Raw genomic sequence first — 23,181 nt, forward strand, 5'->3', positions numbered from 1 at the left:
TGATCTTCAAAGTTTTTTTTTTAGAAGAATTTTTATTTCTCTTCAGATTCATTCTTTGATTATTAAATAGCTCTGCCATTATCTTGCTAAACATTTAGGTTTCTAACTCTGTGTTTAGTCTTGTGAATTTTATTTAGACTATGAAGAACAACAATGGTCTAATTTAACTATATGAGGTTATTTCGTAGTATATGTCCTTTGGCAAGCATTCAGCAGTATAGATCTGACCGTTCAAGATCTTTTCCAGTTAACTTAAATTTTTTTTTTGTTTTTCTAGGTTAAAAAATGGCCATACTTTAGTAATTAATCAGCCTAATGCTTTGCTTATGAAAATTTTACCATCATTAATTTTTTTCATTTTGGATTGAGAAAATGAATCCAGATATAGAAGACAGTTTGGGATATTGGAAATAAAAGTACATGTTAAACTGTGGACCATCTAATAACTAATTTGGTATGATATTGACTCTCTAGCACATAGGTAGCCCTCCAAAAAATCATCCAGTTTGCTAAATTATGGAAATTTTGTGGAAGACGCTGACCTGGATTTTGAGCCTCATCATGGCTTCATCGGAATTTCATAGTGACCACAGGCTCTCATACAGTTCACAAGGTAGGATTCCTACTTTTGAAACTGGCAAAAAAATATTACTGTTAATCTGACAAGAAAAGATTCTGAATATTTTGTTTGGGTGAACATTTTCTTTGGGATATGTAGCGATAGGAGCAGAGGCCTACTGTGTCAGTTCAGTGCTCATTTCATAAATGTTAAGGGCTCTAAAAGTCTGTTTAACTTGTTCTACCAGTATTTAATATCCATTAGATTTTAGAGTTTTATGGTCTTTTTCAGAAGATGATAGACTCAGCTCTCTTCTTCTGAATCCTAAACTGGAATGGGCTCATTCATTGCTTGGGATTACAGATAATGTCACGTTCAAAAGGAATCCAAACGTTTATACTATGAAAGAGCCAGAAACCTGACACCTTCTGATAGAAGATTTTAAAAATATGGATCTTCATGAAAAAATGTGTTTCCTAACTTAAAATTTTTTATGTAAGGTCTAGGACCTGGGTAAAAAAAGAAGAGTTGTAAGAAGTTCAACTTTTCAAATTCTAATCGTAGGTCCCTATGATTTTCATTCATAGAATTGAACTTTATATTATAGAAAAGATCTTAACAGAAAGGTCCCAGCAGCAAATGTCATTTTTTTTCCCCATGGCCCAGTCCAATCCTTCTTGAATTATTGAAAACATACCTTTTGGCTTCCCTTCGCATTAACGTATATTAACAACTTGTTTTTTGGTGCCGATGAACCAGATTTTCAGGGCTATTGTGACTGATGTCTAGAAATCCATATGAACAAAATGTGGCTCTTAAAGGAGATCAACAAAGTCATAGCGTTTGGTATGAACGCTTATTCATGAGAAGTAAAGTAAATGCTATCTTTAAGATTATTTCCATTTGGTCATAGTTTCATGGGAGTTTATATGCACAGGTGAACTCCATGTGTAGACAGTGAGGCATCAGGCAGACATTTGGTTTTACTAGCTGAAGAAAGATGTGATTAAGACAGTACATTGGTAATATTTAGTAAACCTAAGTGAAGGAATTATATTTACTAGTTGTCTGAATTTTTTATCACCTGGATGATTTAATATCTTTACTGAGATATAATAAATATACTATACAATTTATCTATTTAAAGTATACATTCAAGCCCTGGCTGGTTGGCTCAGTGGTAAAGTATTGGATAGCATGTGATGTCTCAGGTTCGATTCCTGGTCAGGGCACATAGGAGAAGTGCCCACCTACTTCTCCACCTCTTTCCCTTCCCCTTCTCTCTCTCTCTCTTCCTCTCCTGCAGTCATGGCTCGATTGGAATGAGTTGGCCCCAGGCTCTGAGGATGGCTCCATGGCCTCCACCAAGGTGCTGGAAGAGCTTGGTTGCTGAACAATGGAACAACATCCCAGATGGGCAGAGCATCGCCCCCTAGTGGGCTAGCCGGGTAGATCCCGGTCGAGGCACATATATGAAAGTCTGTCTCTGCCTCTCCCTTCCTCTCAATTAAAAAAAAAAAGTGTACATTTAAAATGGTTTCTAGTATATTCACAGAGTTGTACAACTATGACCATAATCCATTTTATAATATTTTCATCATCCTAAAAAGAAACCTGTACCCATTAGCAGTCACTCATAAATTCCATCTAAACCATTCTACACCGTCAGCCCTAGGCAACCTCTACTCTACTTCTGTGTCTACAGATTTGCCTAATTCTGGGTATTTCTATATAAATGGAATCATATAATATGTGGTCTTTTGTGGATAGTTTTCTTTCACTTAGCATGTTTTTATAATGTTAGATAATGAACTTTGATTATGAAGACAGTTATTATGAAGGTCCATTCATATCATAGCATGTATAAGTACTATATTCCTTTTTATTGCAGAGTAATATTCCATACATGGAATATTCCAATATTCCACATTTTAATCATTTGTTTATTCCTGAGGGACATTTGGGTTATTTCCTCCTTCTGGCTAATATAAGTTTTTATTTTCTGAGGTATACATCTAGCAGTGGAATTGTTGGGTTAAATAATGGTATTTCCATGTTTAATCTTTGGAGAAATTACCAGATTATCTCACAAAGTGGCTAACTGGTAATTTATTTTTTTAAAATTTCTTCAAGGCTGTAGAGATTCTATATAAATTCTTTTGGGTAACTTTCACAAACTTTTTATGTGAACTAAATTCTATTCTTTCACATATGTGTGTTTTTCACTGTTTTAAATTTCAAAGATACTCATATTTCCCGTAGAATTTTACCTTAGACTTAATGTTTTTAAAATTGAATATAAAAAGGAATAAAGTCTTTTAAAATTTAAATGTTATTTTGAGGAATGAAATCATTGAAACTTAATTGATCTTTAGGTTTTAAACTTTTATTCTTTCATTTTTGTTTACTATAACATTTTTGTCCATAACTCACACATAATGGTGCATAGTTTTAACTGATATAGTTTTTGTTTAAACTGCTACTTTGTTGTTCTGTTAAATTTTCTTTTTCATGTGTTTTTTCCTGGATTCTCTGCCTTATGATTACAAAGAGGAATTCCTGACTTATCTAGAACACTACCAGCTAACTATTCCAATAAGAGTTGACCAAAATGGAGCTTTCCTCAGCTTTACTGTGAAAAATGATAAGCACTCCAGGAGAAGACGGAGTATGGACCCTATTGATCCACAGCAGGCAGCATCTAAGTTATTTTTTAAACTTTCAGCCTATGGCAAGCACTTTCACCTAAACTTGACTCTCAACACAGATTTTGTGTCCAAACATTTTACCGTAGAATATTGGGGGAAAGATGGCCCCCAGTGGAAACATGATTTTTTAGACAACTGTCACTATACAGGATACTTGCAAGATCAACATAGTACAACTAAAGTGGCTCTAAGCAACTGTATTGGGTTGGTAAGTACATGTTATAACTTTAAATTTTTTATGGGGAAATAAATTTGCAAAGTAAATGTCTTTTCAAAGATATGCTTTGAAAAAGACATTTATATATATGGTTTAAGTAGAGAGAGTAACAGTCTAAATTTTTTTGTTTCTGCTGCCTTTGCTTGTGTGCGTGTGTGTGTGCGCGCGTGCGCGCAAGAGAGAGAGAGAAAGAGAGAGAGAAAGAGGGAGGAAGGGAGAGGGATGAGAAGCATCAACTCGTAGTTGTATCACTTTAGTTGTTCATTGATTGCTTCTTCTATGTGCCTTGGCCAGGGGCTCAAGCCAAGCCAGTGACTCCTTGCTCAAGCCAGAGACCTTGGGCTCAAGCTTAGGGTTTAAGACAGTGACCTTTGAGCTCAAGCCAGTGACCTTAGGATCATTTTGATGATCCTTCGCTCAAGCCAGTGACCTTGGGGTTTCGAACCTGGGAATTCACTGTCCCAGGTTGACACTAACCTTTGGGCAACTGCTGGTCAGGCTTCCTTCATTTTTGATAGTTTTCTTTTTCCCTATTTTTTTTTTTGTGTGTGTGTGTGTGACAGAGACACAGAGAGAGGCAGAGAGAGAGACAGATAGGGACAGACAGACAGAAGGGAGAGAGATGAGAACCATAAATTCTTCATTGTGGCACCTTAGTTATTCATTGACTGCTTTCTCATATGTGCCTTGACCCCGCGTCTACAGCAGAGTGAGTAACCCCTTGCTTAAGCTGGCGACCTTGGGCTTCAAGCCAGCAACTTTTGGGTTCAAGCCAGTGACCATGGGATCATGTCTATGATCCCATGCTCAAGCCAGCAATTCCACGCTTAAGCTGGTAAGCCCTCACTCAAGCTGGCGACCTTGAGGTTTCGAACCTTGTTCCTCTGTGTCCCAGTCTGATGCTCTATCCACTGCGCTACTGCCTGGTCAAGTTGATAGTCTTTTTGTTAATATTTGCATTGATTTTTTAAAGTAAGAGCAATATTGAAAACCATATAAATATTAGTAGAAGAATGAATGAAACCTCAGGTTTAATTTTAGGTTTAAGTTTTTCTTTTCAAGTAAGATATCTTTTACGCATAAACTAAGTTCATTCATTGGTAAAGAGTTTAAGGTTATATGTGTATGTATATATGTGTATTATTTGAGGACACTCCACAACACTGATTGCCTCTTTAGGTTTCTTTCTATAATATCTTTCCCTGGTAGGAACCATAGCTTAATTATGTATGACCTATTTATAGTTGTAAATTCTTCTTTTTATTATTATTATTAATTTTAATGGGGTGACATTGATAAATCAGGGTACATATGTTTAGTAACAACATCTCCAGGTTATTTTGACATTTGATTGTGTTACATGCCCATCACCCAAAGTCAAATTGTCTTCCTTCACCTTCTATCTGGTTTTCTTTGTGCCCCTCTCCTCCCCCCCCAGTTATAAATTTTTAAAGCAAAATATTTTATAGCAATATCTCTATAAATAATATTTTTCTGCATTTATCTGAAGATTGATTATAAGTCTTATTTTACTTAGAAAATGGATTTCAAGGATGTAGGGTCTGTCCTGGACATTTGAGTCCATTCTAGTCTAATGGGAAACACATAATTCAAAGTTGCAGAACAAAGCATATCCCCACGCTTGTCTACTGCTTTTACCTATTCAGGCTAATGGAGATGTTCCCTTAGAACTCTGTCTGAGTAAAAGAGCATAAATGTTTTGATGTTCAAGTTGTATTTTCAGAAACTGTTTTTCTTCCTTCCTTTATCACATTCATTTATTCCTATGTCATTATTAAAAATATATAATTAGAGTTGGAATTAAATAAGTGCTAAATTCCAAAGGAGTATCAAAACCCACACAATTTAGGAAAATTTTCACTGTAAGAATTTGTTCAGATTGTCCATTTTCTATAACTGTTTGTGGGCCAAAATGATTTTAAGATTTGAGTTTAATTCCTAAAAGCAAGTACATTGAGTACACTTATCACTAGTTTCTCTGTAAGCAGTGTTATGCTTTATATGCAAAACATAGTTATCTTTTCTGAATAAAAATAAATTATCCAAAGTAAATATGTATTAAGAGCTTTTCATATGTGAAAGTGACACTTGGTATTAAATGTGATTAAAAATACCATTCCTAGTCATTGATCAAGCCCTTTAGGTTTGGCATTAACATTAATTATGCCATTGTTTGTTTTAAGAGGGTGGTGTAATGAACAAATTTGAAATTTAGAAAGAAAAAGAAAACTAATTCCACCATGAGATTTAGGGGAACAGCAGTAATTGGAGAGATGAAGATGAGTTGGCACTGGGAATGGAGAAGATGAGATGAATTTGACTCACATTTTGCTGAGAAAAATTAAAGAATCTGTATTTTATTAATATTTTTCTTTCCTGGAATCTAATAACACCATAGTCAATATTTAATAATACTTAAAGAAGTTAAAATGGAATTAAATTGGGTGTGGAATGAAGGAGAGACCGTAATTGAAGATAGCCGAGGTTTCTCTTTTGGATGAGAGTAGTTTATGAGGTTTACTAGTTGAGAAGGAAAATGGCAGTGGGATGCTGGAGTGAAGAGGAAGGTGAAGAGAGTCAACTTGATATATAGTAAATGTGAGGAATCCAAAGAAATAAAGGTTAATAATGTGTAGTTGGAGTTTAGAAAAATAGCTCAGAAATTTAAAAAAGAATTTAATTCAGGGAACAAGTAATTTCAGAGTCATTAACATAGTGGATTACCATATTTCCCCATGTATAAGATGCTCCCATGTAAAGATGCACATTAATTTTGGGGTCCGAAATTTGAAAAAAATGTATTACATAAAGTTATTGAACTGGAGTTTTATTCATCAAAAAATTCATACAACTCCTCATTACTGTCAAAACTCCCGTCCATTAGCTTGTCCGCAGTCCTCATCTGTATCTGACAATGAGTCACTGCCTTCAACCATGAGTGCAAAAACAAGCATGAAAAAGCGGGAAGTGCAAGTAAAAAAACTTACAACCACTGTATATGACGCACCCAGTTTTTAGACCCCAAATTTTGGGGGGGAGGAAGGTGTCTCTTATACATGGGGGAAATGTGGTATTTATGAAATTTTGGAAGATCTTGCAAACAAGATCTTGAGGCAAAAGTGAGAATAAGGTTGAAAGTGGAAACTTCTCTACACTTAAGGGGATAGCAGAGTATCACCTGACTATTTATTAATCCTCTTTGAGACTTTCTGTCTCTTGTTCTCTTTTCTCTATTTATTAACACCTTTCTGTTTTACTTTGCTTCCTGTTGAAACTGCATGGTCCATGTTGACTGATTACTTGATTAAGGTGAGGTCTGCCATGTTTGTCCACTGAACTTACTATTTTCCCCTTGGCAACTGAAGACTAATTTGTGAACAGATAATTTGAGACTATGTAAATATCCTATTCCTCAGCACATCATTACCCACCAGTCTTAGTAACCCTCAGTGTATTATGCTAATCAAATGAATATGTAAACAATTTTTTTTTAAAAATCCTCTTTTTTCAAAGAAATCTTGTTACCAATTCTGTCTTTAATTGTTCTATAAAATAAGTTTTCAATGTAGAGATCATCAATGTTTTCTAATCATATTTCCTTTTCTATAGTTTCAGTATTACAGTGCTTGTAAAATTCAAAAAATATTTCTAACATTATAGTCTATCAGCTCTTCAAAATAATGTCACATTTTAGGACCATGGCTTTCTTATCCAGATCTTGTTTTTCTGGAGTTTTCTAATTTTATTTTTTCCTATTGAGGAAAAAATATATATCACTTTTTTTTTTTTTTTACCAAGTGATCAATAACCATGAAATATAACGTGGGTAAATGTACATTTAAAGTTATAAGTATGTAAAACACAGTTTCTTTTTAAAATTTTTATTATTGACTTTAGAGAGAGAGGAAGACAAAGAGAGAGAAAGAAGGAGAGAGAAATAAACATCAATTTATTGCATGTTGGTTATTTATGCATTCGTTGGTTGATTCTTGTATGTGCCCTGACCGGAGATTGAACCCACAAATTTGGCATATCAGGATGTCACTCTAACCAACTGATGTACCTGATCAAGGCCAGAGTTTATTCTTGTATCATTATTCATTAATTATTGTATTATTTTCCATATGAACAACTAGAAACCTACTTTTGCCCCATCCTGTATATTCCATCCTTCTTTGAAGGCATTATTCTTAGAGTCAGCTGGTTAATTAATTTCTTGAGTTACTGCACATCTCTGACTTTGAGATTTCTTTTTTTCTAGGTTAGTAACACATCTTCCTCTTTCTGTGTTTACATTCTGATTTTGTTAGAGCAGGGGCCCCCCAAACTACAGCCCGCGGGCCACATGCGGCCCCCTGAGGCCATTTATCTGGCCCTCGCAGCACTTCCGGAAGGGGCACCTCTTTCATTGGTGGTCAGTGAGAGGAGCATAGTTCCCATTGAAATACTGGTCAGTTCGTTGATTTAAATTTACTTGTTCTTTATTTTAAATATTGTATTTGTTCCCGTTTTGTTTTTTACTTTAAAATAAGATATGTGCAGTGTGCATAGGGATTTGTTCATAGTTTTTTTTTTTATAGTCCAGCCCTCCAATGGCCTGAGGGACAGTGAACTGGCCCCCTGTGTAAAAAATTTGGGGACCCCTGTGTTAGAGAATACCTTCAAGTAGTTAGTTCCAAAAAGGTGCTTAGGAAGTGATGTTTTTGAGTCCTTGCCTATTTGAAAGTGACTTTATGTTGCCTCTTGTTTGGCTAATAATTAGCTGGATATAAAATTCTTGGTTTGAAATAATTTTCTTTAGAATTATGGATAATAGAATCGAGAAAAGGAAATTTAGGGCATCAAATTTATCTACATGGTTTTATATCTTAGGAAAAAACTTAAAGATCTAAAAAAATAACATTGATTCATTTGGGATAGCAGAAGTCTTCTTTTTTTTTTTTTCTTAAAAGTTTTTATCCTTCCTGTTTCAAGAATTTTATAATCATATTGTAAGCTGTGGGTCTTCTTTTCTTATCCCCTACTTGGTCTTTGATTGGTGCTTTCATTTTGAGGGCCCTCCGTTAGCTTTGAGAAATTTAAAAACTGTTTTCTTAATAATTTTCTCTTCTTATTTCTCTCCTTGTCTTTCTGTAACTGGTTCTCTGCTTCTGTTTTTTCTCTTTTTTCCATCTTTTTCTTTTGTTCTGTGAGATTTCCCCAATTTTGCCTTCTTGTCCTCCAATTGATTTAAAAAATTACAGCAGTCATTTCCAATTTTCAAGAAATCTTCTTTTTTGATTGTTCCTTTCTTTATGTATTATTCTTGTTTCATGAAAAGTGATATTTTTTACTCTCTCTGGAGACTACATAGCTAGTTAAAAAAGACCAGTGACCCCATTAGACTATCTGTTCATTTTGTTTTATCCACAGTTGCCTTTCTATTTTCTTCATTATTCATTTATGTATTCACCAAATACTTATAATACTTATACATACTTATCATTTAATAGGCATTGTTCTAGGTACTAGTAGTATAATAGTGAACAAAACAAAAATCCCTATCATCAGACAGCTTGCACTCTAGCGGAGAAGACAGTACTAGAAAGATAGAAGAATGCAATACTTGAAATTGAAACTATGGCAAGGTTGCCAACATTGATAATGCTATAGTTTCAGTTTTGACTGTGGGTATGAGTATCTAAGGTAAAGTGAAGGACAAGATCTTTGAAAAGAATAGGTCAAGGAATTGAGGAGGAAAAGTATTGAAGAGACAACCTATGTGAGTAGTACTTATCCTGGGGTCCCTGGATAGAATTTAAGGGGTTTGTGAACTGAAATGGGGAAAAATTACATCTTTATTTTTATTAATTCTTAACTGAATCTAACATTTCTTTTTATCATGTATATAGCTAACAAACCAATAAAGTAAGTCATTATTGTGACTTTGTCCCCAGTAGAAATTATAAATATTTTCATACCATTTAAGTTTTGTGTGTTCTTCAAAATATTATTTATGTTACTCACTATTGTGAAATTATGTTAATTATTATATCCACTAAAAATTTTCTCATTTGAAGAGTTATAAAATAAGTTGTATGTATTACTGTTACATTAAAAAATATTTTGATACCTGTATTTCACTACAACTGGCTTATTTATAATTCTATATATTTTTCCTGCAATTAAAATATTCTGAGGCCTGACCTGTGGTGGCACAGTGGATAAAGCGTTGACCTGGAATGCTGAGGTCGCCAGTTCAAATCCCTGTACTTGTCTGGTCAAGGCACATATGGGAGTTGATGCTTCCTAGTCCTCCCTCCTTCTTCTCTCTTTTTCTCTCTCTCTCTCACTCTTACTCTCCTCTCTAAAATGAATAAATTAAAAAAAAGAAAGTTAAAAAAAGAATTTTAAGAACTAGTGACACAAGAAGATATTGGAATCAACTATGATTTCAGGGATATAATTGCAGAGAGTGACAGTGATCCAGAAGCTAAAGTGTTTAAGGAATGATGAAAGCGACTCTGGATCAGTAGATAATGCAACAAGCAGAGGGAGAAGGTCATGGCTTGAAGTCCAAAGCTGGTGGGTTTTGTTTGTTTGTTTGGGTTTTTTTGGAGGAGGGAGGGAGGGAGAACTGGTTGGAAATGGCAATGAGTCACAAGGACATATACCCTACTTGCAAGTTCATTAGGAGGCATGTAGGAGAGAAAGCAGGTTCTAGAGAATTACAGGGAAGTGTCATTTAGGGAAATTCAGGTTTTTGTTTGAGCCAGATGAAGTGAACATTTACAGATGAGGCTGAGGGTATAGGAAATTTTGTCAGTAACTGCCCTTGAGTTTAAGAGGGCGTGGTGGAAGTGTTATAAATGGTGAAGAGATGAGATCAGGAAACGATATGTATAACCATATGGGGGCTAGAATCCAGGGCATGGGTCTTGGTTTTCTTGTAAGGACTGGTATGGCAGGGAAAGAGGGCATGGTAGGATTAATCCCGATGGTCCTGATGCAGACAATGTAAAGATGGGGATGCTGAGGGAAGTGAGAGCAGGGCTCTTGCTAGGCAGGCACAGATTTCTAGGGGTCCCACTTAGCTCAGCTCCTCCATTGCTGGCCTCCAGCACATTTCTAATCTCATAGTCATTTTCCCCTTTCCTCTCTTTAGCCATAGTAGTTTCTTGTTGTTTCTCAAATACTGCATGCATACTCCTACCCTACTGCCATGCAAAGGCAATGCCATTCACACTGTCTGCATTTTCCCAAGATGCCTGTTTGACTTGCTCCTTTCTATAGTTTCCATTTCAAGTATTTCATTCTTCTATCTTTCCAGTACTGTCTCTCTAGTATCTCAACTCTAAAAGACAGTTCTTTTGTGCCAACAAGACCACTGATTCTTTTTACTGTCCACCCAGTTCATGTCCTCACTTCCCTCCTAACAGGTTCAATTCCATCATGAATTCTCTTGCTCTTTTCTCCCTTCATGGAATTTATTTGGTTAAGTTATAACCTCAATCACTTTTTTCTTACATTTCTATTCAAATGTCACCTTATCATGGTGAAGAGGGGCAATAGCAGATGAGATCAGAAAACATGATATGTATAACCATATGGGGCCTAGAATCCAGGGGATGAGTCTTGGTCAGATAGTATCCCTGACCATCCTAAATAATTTGTATGATTCCCTCACTTCTAATTTCTCTCCATTCTCTTACACTGCTTCAGAAATTTTTTCCCTTCTTTATCCAAGTGAGAGGAGGGGAGATAGAGAGACAGATTTCGCATGTGCCCTGGCCTGGATCCACCCATCAACCCTGTCTGGGGCTGATGCTCTATCTGGGCCATGCTCACAACCGAACTATTTTAGTGACTGAGGAGGAGCCTCCATAGAGCCATCCTCAGCACCCGGGGCCAATGTGCTCAAATCAATTGAACCATGGCTGCAGGAGGAGGAGGAGGAAGAGAAGGAGGAGAGAGAGAGAGAAAGAGAGAGAGAGAGAGAGAGAGAGAGAGAGAAAGAGAAAGAAAGAAAGAATGGGGCGCCCTGGCCGGTTGGCTCAGCGGTAGAGCGTCGGCCTAGCGTGCGGAGGACCTGGGTTCGATTCCCGGCCAGGGCACACAGGAGAAGCGCCCATTTGCTTCTCCACCCCTCCGCCGCGCTTTCCTCTCTGTCTCTCTCTTCCCCTCCCGCAGCCAAGGCTCCATTGGAGCAAGGATGGCCCGGGCGCTGGGGATGGCTCTGTGGCCTCTGCCTCAGGCGCTAGAGTGGCTCTGGTCGCAACATGGCGACGCCCAGGATGGGCAGAGCATCGCCCCCTGGTGGGCAGAGCTTCGCCCCTGGTGGGCGTGCCGGGTGTATCCCGGTCGGGCGCATGCGGGAGTCTGTCTGACTGTCTCTCCCCGTTTCCAGCTTCAGAAAAATGGAAAAAAAAAAAAAAAAAAGAAAGAATGGGGAAGGGAGGGGTGGAGAAGCAGATGATTGCTTCTATTCACCCTGAACAGGAATCAAACTCAAGACATCCACAGGCCAGGCTGAGGCTCTACCATTGAACCAACCAGCCAGGGCCATGCTGATTTATTTTTTATCTTAACATTTATCACTGCCTGACTGATCATTTATTTATCTAATGAATGAATTACTTTTTTTTCTAACTCCTCCCACCATAATGTATGCTCCATGACAGAGCCAGAACTTTGTTTTGCTCATTATTGTAACCCTGCCATCTAGAACAGTACCTGCCATGTGATAAGCATTCAAAACATAGTTGGTGGATGAATAAATAAAGTCAGAAACAACCCTCAGAGGATAAGGGGATTATAGGGCAGTGGCTAAAAATCCAGGCTACAAAGTCAGTCAAATGAGTTTGTTACTTAACTTTGCTAAGTCTCGCTGTCTCATCTGCACAGAGGAGCTGATAGTAGTACTTAATTCAAAGAGCTATTAAGATTAAATGAGATAATATGTGTGAACATCTTACAAAGTACCTAACATAAAATCTCAAAATTTTATTCTAGAATCTTTCTATTGAAATTAAGGATTGTGTTTACTTACAAGGTTTGTAACTCTATTTTCCCCAGCAACCTGAGGTTTTTTGTTTCTAGTGACTTGCCCTCAGCCCAGCATGACATGGCATAATAGTGCCCTTACTTACCTTTCGGAGCAGTACTCTAGACCTCACTTCCTACTTTTCCCTCTTACTGGAATTTATGCATACCCTCTTTCCTGCAGGAACCGTGTTCAGTTTACTATCATGTTGTTTATCTTCCTGGTAAAGTAAATTATGTTTAGGTATTACAGTTTGTTAATGACAGAGTATGCTATTCCTGTCAGCATTTGCATTTAATTTAGAGACTAATTACTTTTTTAAAAAAAAAATTTTATTTATTTATTTTAGAGAGGATGGGGGAGAGAGAGAGAGAGAGAGAGAGAGAAGGGGGAGGAGCAGGAAGCATCAACTCCCATATGTGCCTTGACCAGGCAAGCCAGGGTTTTGAACCGGCAACCTCAGTGTTTCCAGGTTGACGCTTTATCCACAGCACCACCACAGGTCAGGCAGAGACTAATTACTTTAAAGTAAAGCAAACAATGGGTGAAAATAATATGAAGTCACTAAGGAAGGCTTTTTGTGTGTTTGTTGTTTGCATTCCTTAGCTCATTTCATATAGGTGGCTGCCAACTTCATCTGTAAGCCAGAGCAGTTCTGGTTATGTCTTATCTTTCTTTCCAAGCATATGATACACAACATGAATTTCCCTAAACAGAATTAGGGAGGCTTAGATTCAAAGGAACTTTAGAGATTATCTGGACCACAGGCTTTCAGGATATATTTTTTTCTTTTTAAAGCAGCAAAACCCTTTTTGCAAATGACATGTTATGTGGAAACTTAATATATAGATTAATAAAAGCACAACTGATGCCTAAACCCAGAAATCCAACCAAACCTCGTAGGTCTGTTTTTGTTGTCTGGGGCAATTCCCTGAGGGCACTTCCATGGAACCCCGAGGGCTCCCTGGAGTGCTGTTTAAAACCACTAATTTACACCAACCCTTTCATTTTTCCAGCTGAGGAAATACACCCAGAGAGTTTGCATTTTATCCAGTGTTACAGGGTAAATTAGTCAGATTAAGAGCAGTCCTCGCATGTGCCACACTTAGGAAAATACTATTAGACCAGGATGGAAGCTCTTATTTCTGATACATATAACTTTTGCTATCTCATTTCTTTTAATCAGCAAATTTTTATTTGGGGTACATAGTACTTATGGGACCCTTTCTGTGGCTGTAACTGATATAGAGAAATATAAAACATAACCCTTTGCCTTAAGAAAGTAACCAGTATACTTGGGAAGATAAAACACGCAGTTGAAAAGTTACACCAAATTTAAATAAAACTTCGAGTTGAGATGTAGCAAAGCAGTGTAGAATTTATTAAAAATAAATAATAAGCTCTGTTGGAGCTCAGGGACGGGTGAAGCTATTCCACTTGGGCTAGAGAAAGTTTTAAAGAGGAGCTATGACTGGGCTGAGTAGGACTTGACTAAATAAATAGGTGTAAGGAATTTAATAGTGTGAGTAAAAGAAGAGTTTTGTGTGAATTCCAGCGCCTTCATTTACCTCTCTGTGATATTGGGCAAGTTCCTACCCTCTGAGCCTGTTACTTCATTGGTAAAATAGGGATATATGGCTGGTATATTAATTAAGGACATATTAATTGGTATAACATAAACTTCAAAATGTCAGTTATCACAATAAATGTTTATTTCTCCCTTATATCAGCATCTATGTTGAACAGTTTTCCTGAGGTCATTCAGGGACCCAGGGTCCTTCATCTTTTGGTTTTTTCATCTTCCTTACGTCTTTTTTCAGAGAGAGTGGAGAATTCCACTGGGAAGGTTTCCAGGGATTGGGCCTAAGGGTGATAGCGCTCTGCCCATTTTCTACTGGCCAATCTCAATTATAAAGCTAAACCTAAACACTGAGGAAGTAGTTAGGTGTGCAGAATTAGGAATGAAAACACATTTTAGCGAATATATAGAGGTTTCTGTTACCTCACAGAGAAGGTAGGAAGATTTGAGGAAATAATATATGTGTCATGATTAGTACAGGGCATAGTATGTAGAGATATTTAAACATCCTTTTTAAAGAAAAGGAAAATTTATATAATGTGTTGCTGAATACAGACAATTTATTAAATTGTTGTTAACATGTGTTTTCATCTTTTTGGAGAGGCATCAATTTCTTTTTGACTTTTGGTGATGATAATTGTCAAATGATTCTTCTTGACCAATTCCTTGTTTCTTTTTCTTTTAGCATGGTGTTATTGCTACAGAAGATGAAGAATATTTTATTGAACCATTAAAGAATACCACAGAGGACTCCAAACATTTTAGTTATGAAAATGGCCACCCCCATGTTATTTACAAAAAGTCAACCCTTCAGCAACGGCACCTGTATGATCACTCTCACTGTGGGGTTTCGGGTGAGTGAGCATGCCGTTTTTAGAAAGCATATTATATTATACTGTATTGCTTCTCTCTTTCTTCTGGCATGTATGGGAAGGTTAACAATAAAAGTAAGTAAGAATTTGAGTAATTAGAGTGATACTGTCCAGAATCTTCTTTAAAAATGTCACCTATCAATGGGTTTAAGTCAATTTTGGAAGCTCTGAAATGTAAGTTTAATAAATTAGATTTCTTTTTCTTTGAAGGGTGCTGTTTGCTTAGCCTGACGTTTTCATGCTAGTGAGAGGAGTCTAGACCCTTGCATAAGACTTGAGGAATTTTAAGGTAGTATTCAAAGATAGTAATAGTTAGGGTACTATAGAAAACACACAGAAGGGGCAACAAACCTAAACTTCTGTGGTCAATGAAAGGCTTCATGAAGGAAGTGACAACTAAGCCGGTTGAAGGGATAAGACAGAGTAGCTGAGCAAAGGTAGAGGGAGCAGTGGGAAGTGTTCCATAGAGGGGAAACAGCAATAACAAGGGTTCTGAACCTAAAGACAGAATGTTACATTCCAGAAACTGACGGTTTGTATAACTGGATAGTAGAATGTGGGTTGGAGAAATAAGAGTGACATTCATAGTGGTTGGGGGAGTAGCTGTGAGAGCTGAAACTAGAGATACAAGAAGGAGCCAAATCACAAAGGGTTTATAAACCATGTTAAGGAGTTTGTTTATCCTAAATGTGCTGGATTCTCATTGAAATGTTCTATGCAGTAGGAATTACATGATCAGATTTGGGTTTTAGAAAGTTTAGTCTGGGCCCTGGCCAGTTGGCTCAGTGGTAGAGCGTTGGCCCACGTGTAGATGTTCCATTCCTGGTCAGGGCACCCAGGAGAAGCCACCATCTGCTTCTCCATTCCTCCCCCTCTCGCTTCTCTCTCCCTCTCTCTCTCACTTCCTCTCCTGCAGCCAAGGTTTAATTAGAGTGAGTTGGCCCCCTGGCGCTGAGGATGGCTCCATGGCCCCTGCCTCAGGTGCTATAAAAAAGGACTCTAGTTGTAACAGAGCAAGGGCCCCAGATGGGCAGAGCATCACCCCCTAGCCGGCTTTCAGGGTGGATCCTGGTCAGGACGCATACAGGACTGCCTCCCTTCCTTTCACTAAAAATAAAGAAAGAAAAGGAAAGAAAAAAGAAAGTTTACTCTGGCAGCCATCTGGAGACTGAATTAAAGAAGAGCAAGACTAGAGGTAGGGAATTAGGAGGCTGTTCAGTTTATAGATTAGAAAATTTCGAGAAGTAGAGGACATAGAACAACATCGTAGAAAGAACATGGGCTTTGGTGTAGCTTTGGACAAATTACCCAAATTCTCTGAGTACTCCTCTCAGCACACATTAGTTACTCAGTTAAATTGTAGCACTCATGCCTGACCAGGCGGTGGCGCAGTGGATAGAGCGTTGGACTGGGATGCGGAAGACCCAGGTTCAAGACCCCACAGTTGCCAGCTTGAGCAGGGGTTCACCTGGCTTGAGCAAAAGCTCACCAGCTTGGACCCAAGGTCGCTGGCTCAAGCAAGGGGTTACTCAGTCTGCTGAGGGCCCTCGGTCAAGGCATATATGAGAAAGCAATCAGTGAACAACTAAGATGTTGCAACGCGCAATGAAAAACTGATTGATGCTTCTCATCCCTCTGTCCCTGTCTGTCCCTCTCTCTCTCTCTCTCTCTCTCTCTCTGTAAAAAAAAAAAAAATTGTAGTGCTCATTATTGGGATGACTGTTTCTAGCATTTAAACAGCATCTATATCTATATATCTATCTATATATCTATAGATAGATATATAGATAGATATAGATATATTTAAGATTTTATTTATTTATTTTATATAAAGCAAAGAGAGAAAGCCGGAGATGGGGGAAAAGAGCAGGAAGCATCAACTTGTAGTTGCTTGCTGTGTGTGCCTTGACCAGGCAAGCCCTGGGTTTCAAAACAGCGAACTCAGCATTCCAGGTTGACGCTTTATCCACTGCAACACCACAGGTCAGGCATCTCTCACATATACATATACATATACATATACATATACATATACATATACATATACATATACATATACATATACATATAATTTTAAGACTTTTTTTTGTGGCAGAGACAAGAGAGAGTCAGAGAGAGGGACCGAGAGGGACAGACAGACAGGAAGGGAGAGAGATGAGAAACATCAGTTCTTTGTTGCTGCTCCTTAGTTGTTAATTGATTGATTTCTCATATGTGCCTTGACTGTGGGGCTACAGCAGACTGAGTGACCCCTTGCTCGAGCCAGCGACCTTGGGCTCAAGCTGGTGAGCCTTGCTCAAACCAGATGAGCCCGCGCTCAAGCTAGTGACCTTGGGGTCTCAAACCTGGGTCCTCCGCATCTCAGTCCGACGCTCTATCCACTGCACCACCGCCTGGTCAGGCCATATATATACATATATTTTAAAGATTAAATTTGTTCTATGTAGTTATATTTTGTTCTGTGTAGTTATAGTAGCTCAAACTAGGGACAGAATATTTCAGAGGCAGGTTTCAGCTTTATACAAAGAGTTCACCAACAAGTAAATTTAAATTTAGTAAAAAATGGGATGGGTTTAACGAGTAGAGTTGTAAAAAATGGAGTGGATTGCCTTGTGGTTAGTGAGTATATCACCTTTTTGTTTCTTCTCAGTATCCTTCATGGGCTCCTTATCTTCTGCTTCAAATATGTGTTCTTTAAAGTTCTTTCCTCAACAGTCTGTTCTTATTCTGCATTCTCTCTTCATGGGTAATCTTTGAGGTTTTAATTATGGGAGGTCCTTGTTGGTCAAGAATAATTGGTACTAGAAAAAGGCTGCTTAAAGTGACTCCATTTAGGACATAAAATAAAATTTCATAGTAAATAGTAATAATAATAATAATAATAAAAGGTTTGATTGCTTTTTGTATTGAATAATGGATCTAAATATGGAATTAGTTTATCTTATATTGAACCAAAGTTAGGCTGTAAGTACAACTATATATAAATTCTTTAAAAATGAAGATTTAAATATTTAGTTGTTTATTGTGATATAATTTTTTTTTTTTTTTTTCATTTTTTTTTTTTTTCATTTTTCTGAAGCTGGAAACAGGGAGAGACAGTCAGACAGACTCCCGCATGCGCCCGACCGGGATCCACCCGGTACGCCCACCAGGGGCTACGCTCTGCCCACAAGGGGGCGATGCTCTGCCCATCCTGGGCGTCGCCATCTTGCGACCAGAGCCACTCTAGCGCCTGGGGCAGAGGCCACAGAGCCATCCCCAGCGCCCGGGCCATCTTTTGCTCCAATGGAGCCTTGGCTGCGGGAGGGGAAGAGAGAGACAGAGAGGAAAGCGCGGCGGAGGGGTGGAGAAGCAAATGGACGCCTCTCCTGTGTGCCCTGGCCGGAAATCGAACCCGGGTCCTCCGCACGCTAGGCCGACGCTCTACCGCTGAGCCAACCGGCCAGGGCCGTGATATAATTTTTTTTTTTTTTTACATTCAAATTATCCTCTTTTGAAGGGCCTTTCTCATTAACTGGTCTTACTTAGGCAGGTCCTTTTTTTTAATGGTCTAGGCATGAGTCAAATCTTGCCAACTCCACTCTTATTGTCATCATAATATTCTGCCCTTTTTGGAGAAGGTTTTCTTCTACAATCTCTACCCTTGGATTACTGAGACTATTTCCTAAATGGTCCTTGCTTTTTTTTTTTTTTTTTTTTTTAATTTACTTGTTCTTTATTTTATTTTATTTATTTATTTTTTTAATAAATTTTTATTAATGGTAATGGGATGACATTAATAAATCAGGGTACATATATTCAAAGAAAACATGTCTAGGTTATTTTGTCATCAAATTATGTTGCAAACCCCTCGCCCAAAGTCAGATTGTCCTCCGTCACCCTCCATCTAGTTCTCTGTGCCCCTCCCCCTTCCCCTAACTCTCTCCCTCCCTCCCTCCCATGTCCTCCCTCCCCCCCCACCCTTGGTAACCACCACACTCTTGTCCATGTCTCTTAGTCTCATTTTTATGTTCCACCAATGTATGGAATCATGTAGTTCTTGTTTTTTTCTGATTTACTTATTTCACTCCTTATAATGTTATCAAGATCCCACCATTTTGCTGTAAATGATCTGATGTCATCATTTCTTATGGCTGAGTAGTATTCCATAGTGTATATGTGCCACATCTTCTTTATCCAGTCTTCTATTGCAGGGCTTTTTGGTTGTTTCCATGTCTTGGCCACTGTGAACAGTGCTGCAATGAACATGGGGCTACATGTGTCTTCACGTATCAATGTTTCTGAGTTTTTGGGGTATATACCCAGTAGAGGGATTGCTGGGTCATAAGGTAGTTCTATTTGCAGTTTTTTGAGGAACCACCATACTTTCCTCCATAATGGTTGTACTACTTTACAGTCCCACCAACAGTGAATGAGGGTTCCTTTTTCTCCACAGCCTCTCCAACATTTGCTATTACCCGTCTTGTTGATAATAGCTAATCTAACAGGAGTGAGGTGGTATCTCATTGTAGTTTTGATTTGCATTTCTCTAATAACTAATGAAGCTGAGCATCTTTTCATATATCTGTTGGCCATTTGTATCTCTTCCTGGGAGAAGTGTCTGTTCATGTCCTCTTCCCATTTTTTTATTGGATTGCTTGTTTGTTTGTTGTTGAGTTTTATGAGTTCTTTGTAAATTTTGGATATTAGGCCCTTATCTGAGCTATTGTTTGAAAATATCAGTTCCCATATAGTTGGCTGTCTGTTTATTTTGATATCAGTTTCTCTTGCTGAGCAAAAACTTTTAATTCTGATGTAGTCCCATTTATTTATCTTTGCCTTCACTTCTCTTGCCATTGGAGTCAAGTTCATAAAATGTTCTTTAAAACCCAGGTCCATGATTTTAGTACCTATGTCTTCTTCTATGTACTTTATTGTTTCAGGTCTTATATTTAGGTCTTTGATCCATTTTGAATTAATTTTAGTACACGGGGACAGGCTGTAGTCGAGTTTCATTCTTTTGCATGTGGCTTTCCAGTTTTCCCAACACCATTTGTTGAAGAGGCTTTCTTTTCTCCATTGTATGTTGTTGGCCCCTTTATCAAAGATTATTTGACCATATATATGTGGTTTTATTTCTGGGCTTTCTATTCTGTTCCATTGGTCTGAGTGTCTATTTTTTTGCCAATACCATGCTGTTTTGATTATCGTGGCCCTATAATATAGTTTAAAGTCAGGTATTGTAATGCCCCCAGCTTCATTCTTTTTCCTTAGGATTGTTTTGGCTATTCGGGGTTTTTTATAGTTCCATATAAATCTGATGATTTTTTGTTCCATTTCTTTAAAAAATCTCATAGGGATTTTGATGGGAATTGCATTAAATTTGTATATTGCTTTGGGTAATATGGCCATTTTGATTATATTTATTCTTCCTATCCAAGAACAAGGAATATTTTTCCATCTCATTGTATCTTTTTCGATTTCCCTTAACAATGCTTTGTAATTTTCATTATATAGGTCCTTTACGTTCTTTGTTATGTTTATTCCTAGGTATTTTATTTTTTTTGTTGCAATCGTGAAGGGGATTATTTTTTTGAGTTCCTTCTCAGTTGTTTCATTGTTGGCATATAGAAAGGCTATGGACTTTTGTATGTTAATTTTGTATCCTGCGACCTTACTGTATTGGTTTATTGTTTCTAATAATCTTTTTGTGGAGTCCTTCGGGTTTTTGATGTATAGGATCATATCATCAGCAAAAAGTGATAGCTTTACTTCTTCTTTTCCGATATGGATGCCTTTTATTTCTTTGTCTTGTCTGATTGTTCTGGCCAGAACTTCTAGCACCACGTTGAATAAGAGTGGAGAGAGTGGACAACCCTGTCTTGTTCCTGATTTAAGGTAGAAAGTCCTCAGTTTTATGCCGTTTAATAGGATGTTGGCTGATGGTTTATCATATATGGCCTTTATCATGTTGAGATATTTTCCTTCTATACCCATTTTGTTGAGAGTCTTAAACATAAAATTGTGTTGTATTTTATCAAAAGCCTTTTCTGCATCTATTGATAAGATCATGTGGTTTTTGTTCTTTGTTTTGTTGATATGGTGTATTACGTTAACCATTTTGCGTATGTTGAACCATCCTTGAGATTCTGGGATGAATCCCACTTGATCATGATGTATTATTTTTTTAATATGTTGTTGTATTCGGTTTGCCAGTATTTTGTTTAGTATTTTAGCATCTGTATTCATTAGAGATATTGGTCTGTAGTTTTCTTTCTTTGTGCCATCCTTTCCAGGTTTTGGTATGAGGGTTATGTTGGCCTCATAAAATGTGTTTGGAAGTATTGCTTCTTCTTCAATTTTTTGGAAGACTTTGAGTAGAATAGGAACCAAGTCTTCTTTGAATGTTTGATAGAATTCACTAGTATAACCGTCTGGGCCTGGACTTTTATTTTTGGGGAGATTTTTAATAGTTTTTTCTATTTCCTCCCTGCTGATTGGTCTGTTTAGGCTTTCTGCTTCTTCATGACTCAGTCTAGGAAGGTTGTATTGTTCTAGGAATTTATCCATTTCTTCTAGATTGTTGTATTTGGTGGCATATAATTTTTCATAGTATTCTACAATAATTCTTTGTATATCTATGATGTCTGTGGTGATCTCTCCTCTTTCATTTTGGATTTTATTTATTTGAGTCCTGTGTCTTTTTTCCTTGATGAGTCTTGCCAAGGGTTTGTCAATTTTGTTGATCTTTTCAAAGAACCAGCTCCTTGTTTTATTGATTTTTTCTATAGTTTTTCTGTTCTCTATTTCATTTATTTCTGCTCTGATTTTTATTATCTCCTTTCTTCGGCTGGTTTTGGGTTGTCTTTGTTCTTCTTTTTCTAGTTCCTTAAGGTGTGAAGTTAAGTGGTTTACTTCGGCTCTCTCTTGTTTGTTCATATAGGCCTGAAGTGATATGAACTTTCCTCTTATTACTGCTTTTGCTGCATCCCAGAGATTCTGATATGTCGTATTTTCATTTTCATTTGTCTGTATATATCTTTTGATTTCTGTGCTTATTTCTTCTTTGACCCATTCATTTTTTAGAAGTATGTTGTTTAGTTTCCACATTTTTGTGGGTTTTTCCGCCTCTTTTTTGCAGTTGAATTCTAGTTTCAAGGCTTTATGATCAGAAAATATGCTTGGTACAATTTCAATTTTTCTAAATTTGCTGATATTGTCTTTGTGGCCCAACATATGGTCAATTCTTGAGAATGTTCCATGTACACTAGAGAAAAATGTATACTCTGTCGCTTTGGGATGAAGTGTCCTGTAGATATCTATCATATCCAGGTGTTCTAGTATTTCGTTTAAGGTCACTATATCTTTATTGATTCTCTGTTTGGATGACCGATCTAGAGCCGTCAGCGGTGTATTGAGGTCTCCAAGTATGATTGTATTTTTGTTAGTTTTTGTTTTAAGGTCAATAAGTAGCTGTCTTATATATTTTGGTGCTCCTTGGTTTGGTGCATATATATTAAGGATTGTTATGTCTTCTTGATTCAACTTCCCCTTAATCATTATGAAATGACCATTTTTGTCTCTGAGTACTTTTTCTGTCTTGTAGTCAGCATTATTAGATATGAGTATTGCTACGCCTGCTTTTTTTTGGGTGTTGTTTGCTTGGAGTATTGTTTTCCAGTCTTTCACTTTGAATTTGTTTTTATCCTTGTTGCTTAGATGTGTTTCTTGTAGGCAGCATATAGTTGGATTTTCTTTTTTAATCCATTCTGCTACTCTGTGTCTTTTTATTGGTAAGTTTAATCCATTTACATTTAGTGTAATTATTGACACTTGTGGGTTCCCTACTGCCATTTTATAAATTGCTTTCTGTTAGTTTTGTATCTAGTTTGATTCTTCTTTTTTGTTTTTCTATCATTTGTTTTTGTTTGTTTGTGTTCCATACTTCTTTCCTCTGTTGCTACCTTTTTTAAGTCAAGTGTTTTTGTGGTGGTTTTTTTAAGGGTGGTTACCATTAAGTAATGAAAAGGGTACCTACCATATTCATTGTAGTACCCTATCTTATAAGTATTTCTGCACTTCATCATCCTTTGCTACTGTTAATCTCCATCCTCTCCCCCCTTTTTTTCCTTTGTTGTCACAGTTTAAGTTTGGTTTTATTGTGTTCTTGGTGGAGCTGTTACTTGTGGTGTTGTTTTCTTTTGTTCTTTGAATCTGGTTGGAA

At 37.3% G+C, this 23,181-nt stretch overlaps 1 protein-coding gene across 1 annotated transcript in view; it reads left to right on the forward strand.

Moving 5' to 3' along the window:
* The first annotated feature begins 516 nt into the window (after positions 1 to 516).
* The window catches only part of ADAMTS6 (ADAM metallopeptidase with thrombospondin type 1 motif 6), a 280,816-nt gene continuing 258,151 nt past the window's right edge, over positions 517 to 23,181 (forward strand). The window contains exons 1-3 of the mRNA XM_066253589.1: positions 517 to 613; positions 3,111 to 3,475; positions 14,792 to 14,960. Of these exons, the coding sequence (XP_066109686.1) occupies positions 517 to 613; positions 3,111 to 3,475; positions 14,792 to 14,960 (631 nt within the window). The remainder of the gene's footprint in view (positions 614 to 3,110; positions 3,476 to 14,791; positions 14,961 to 23,181) is intronic.

The sequence above is a fragment of the Saccopteryx bilineata genome, chromosome 1 (assembly GCF_036850765.1).
Source record: "Saccopteryx bilineata isolate mSacBil1 chromosome 1, mSacBil1_pri_phased_curated, whole genome shotgun sequence".
Classification (NCBI taxonomy): domain Eukaryota; kingdom Metazoa; phylum Chordata; class Mammalia; order Chiroptera; family Emballonuridae; genus Saccopteryx; species Saccopteryx bilineata.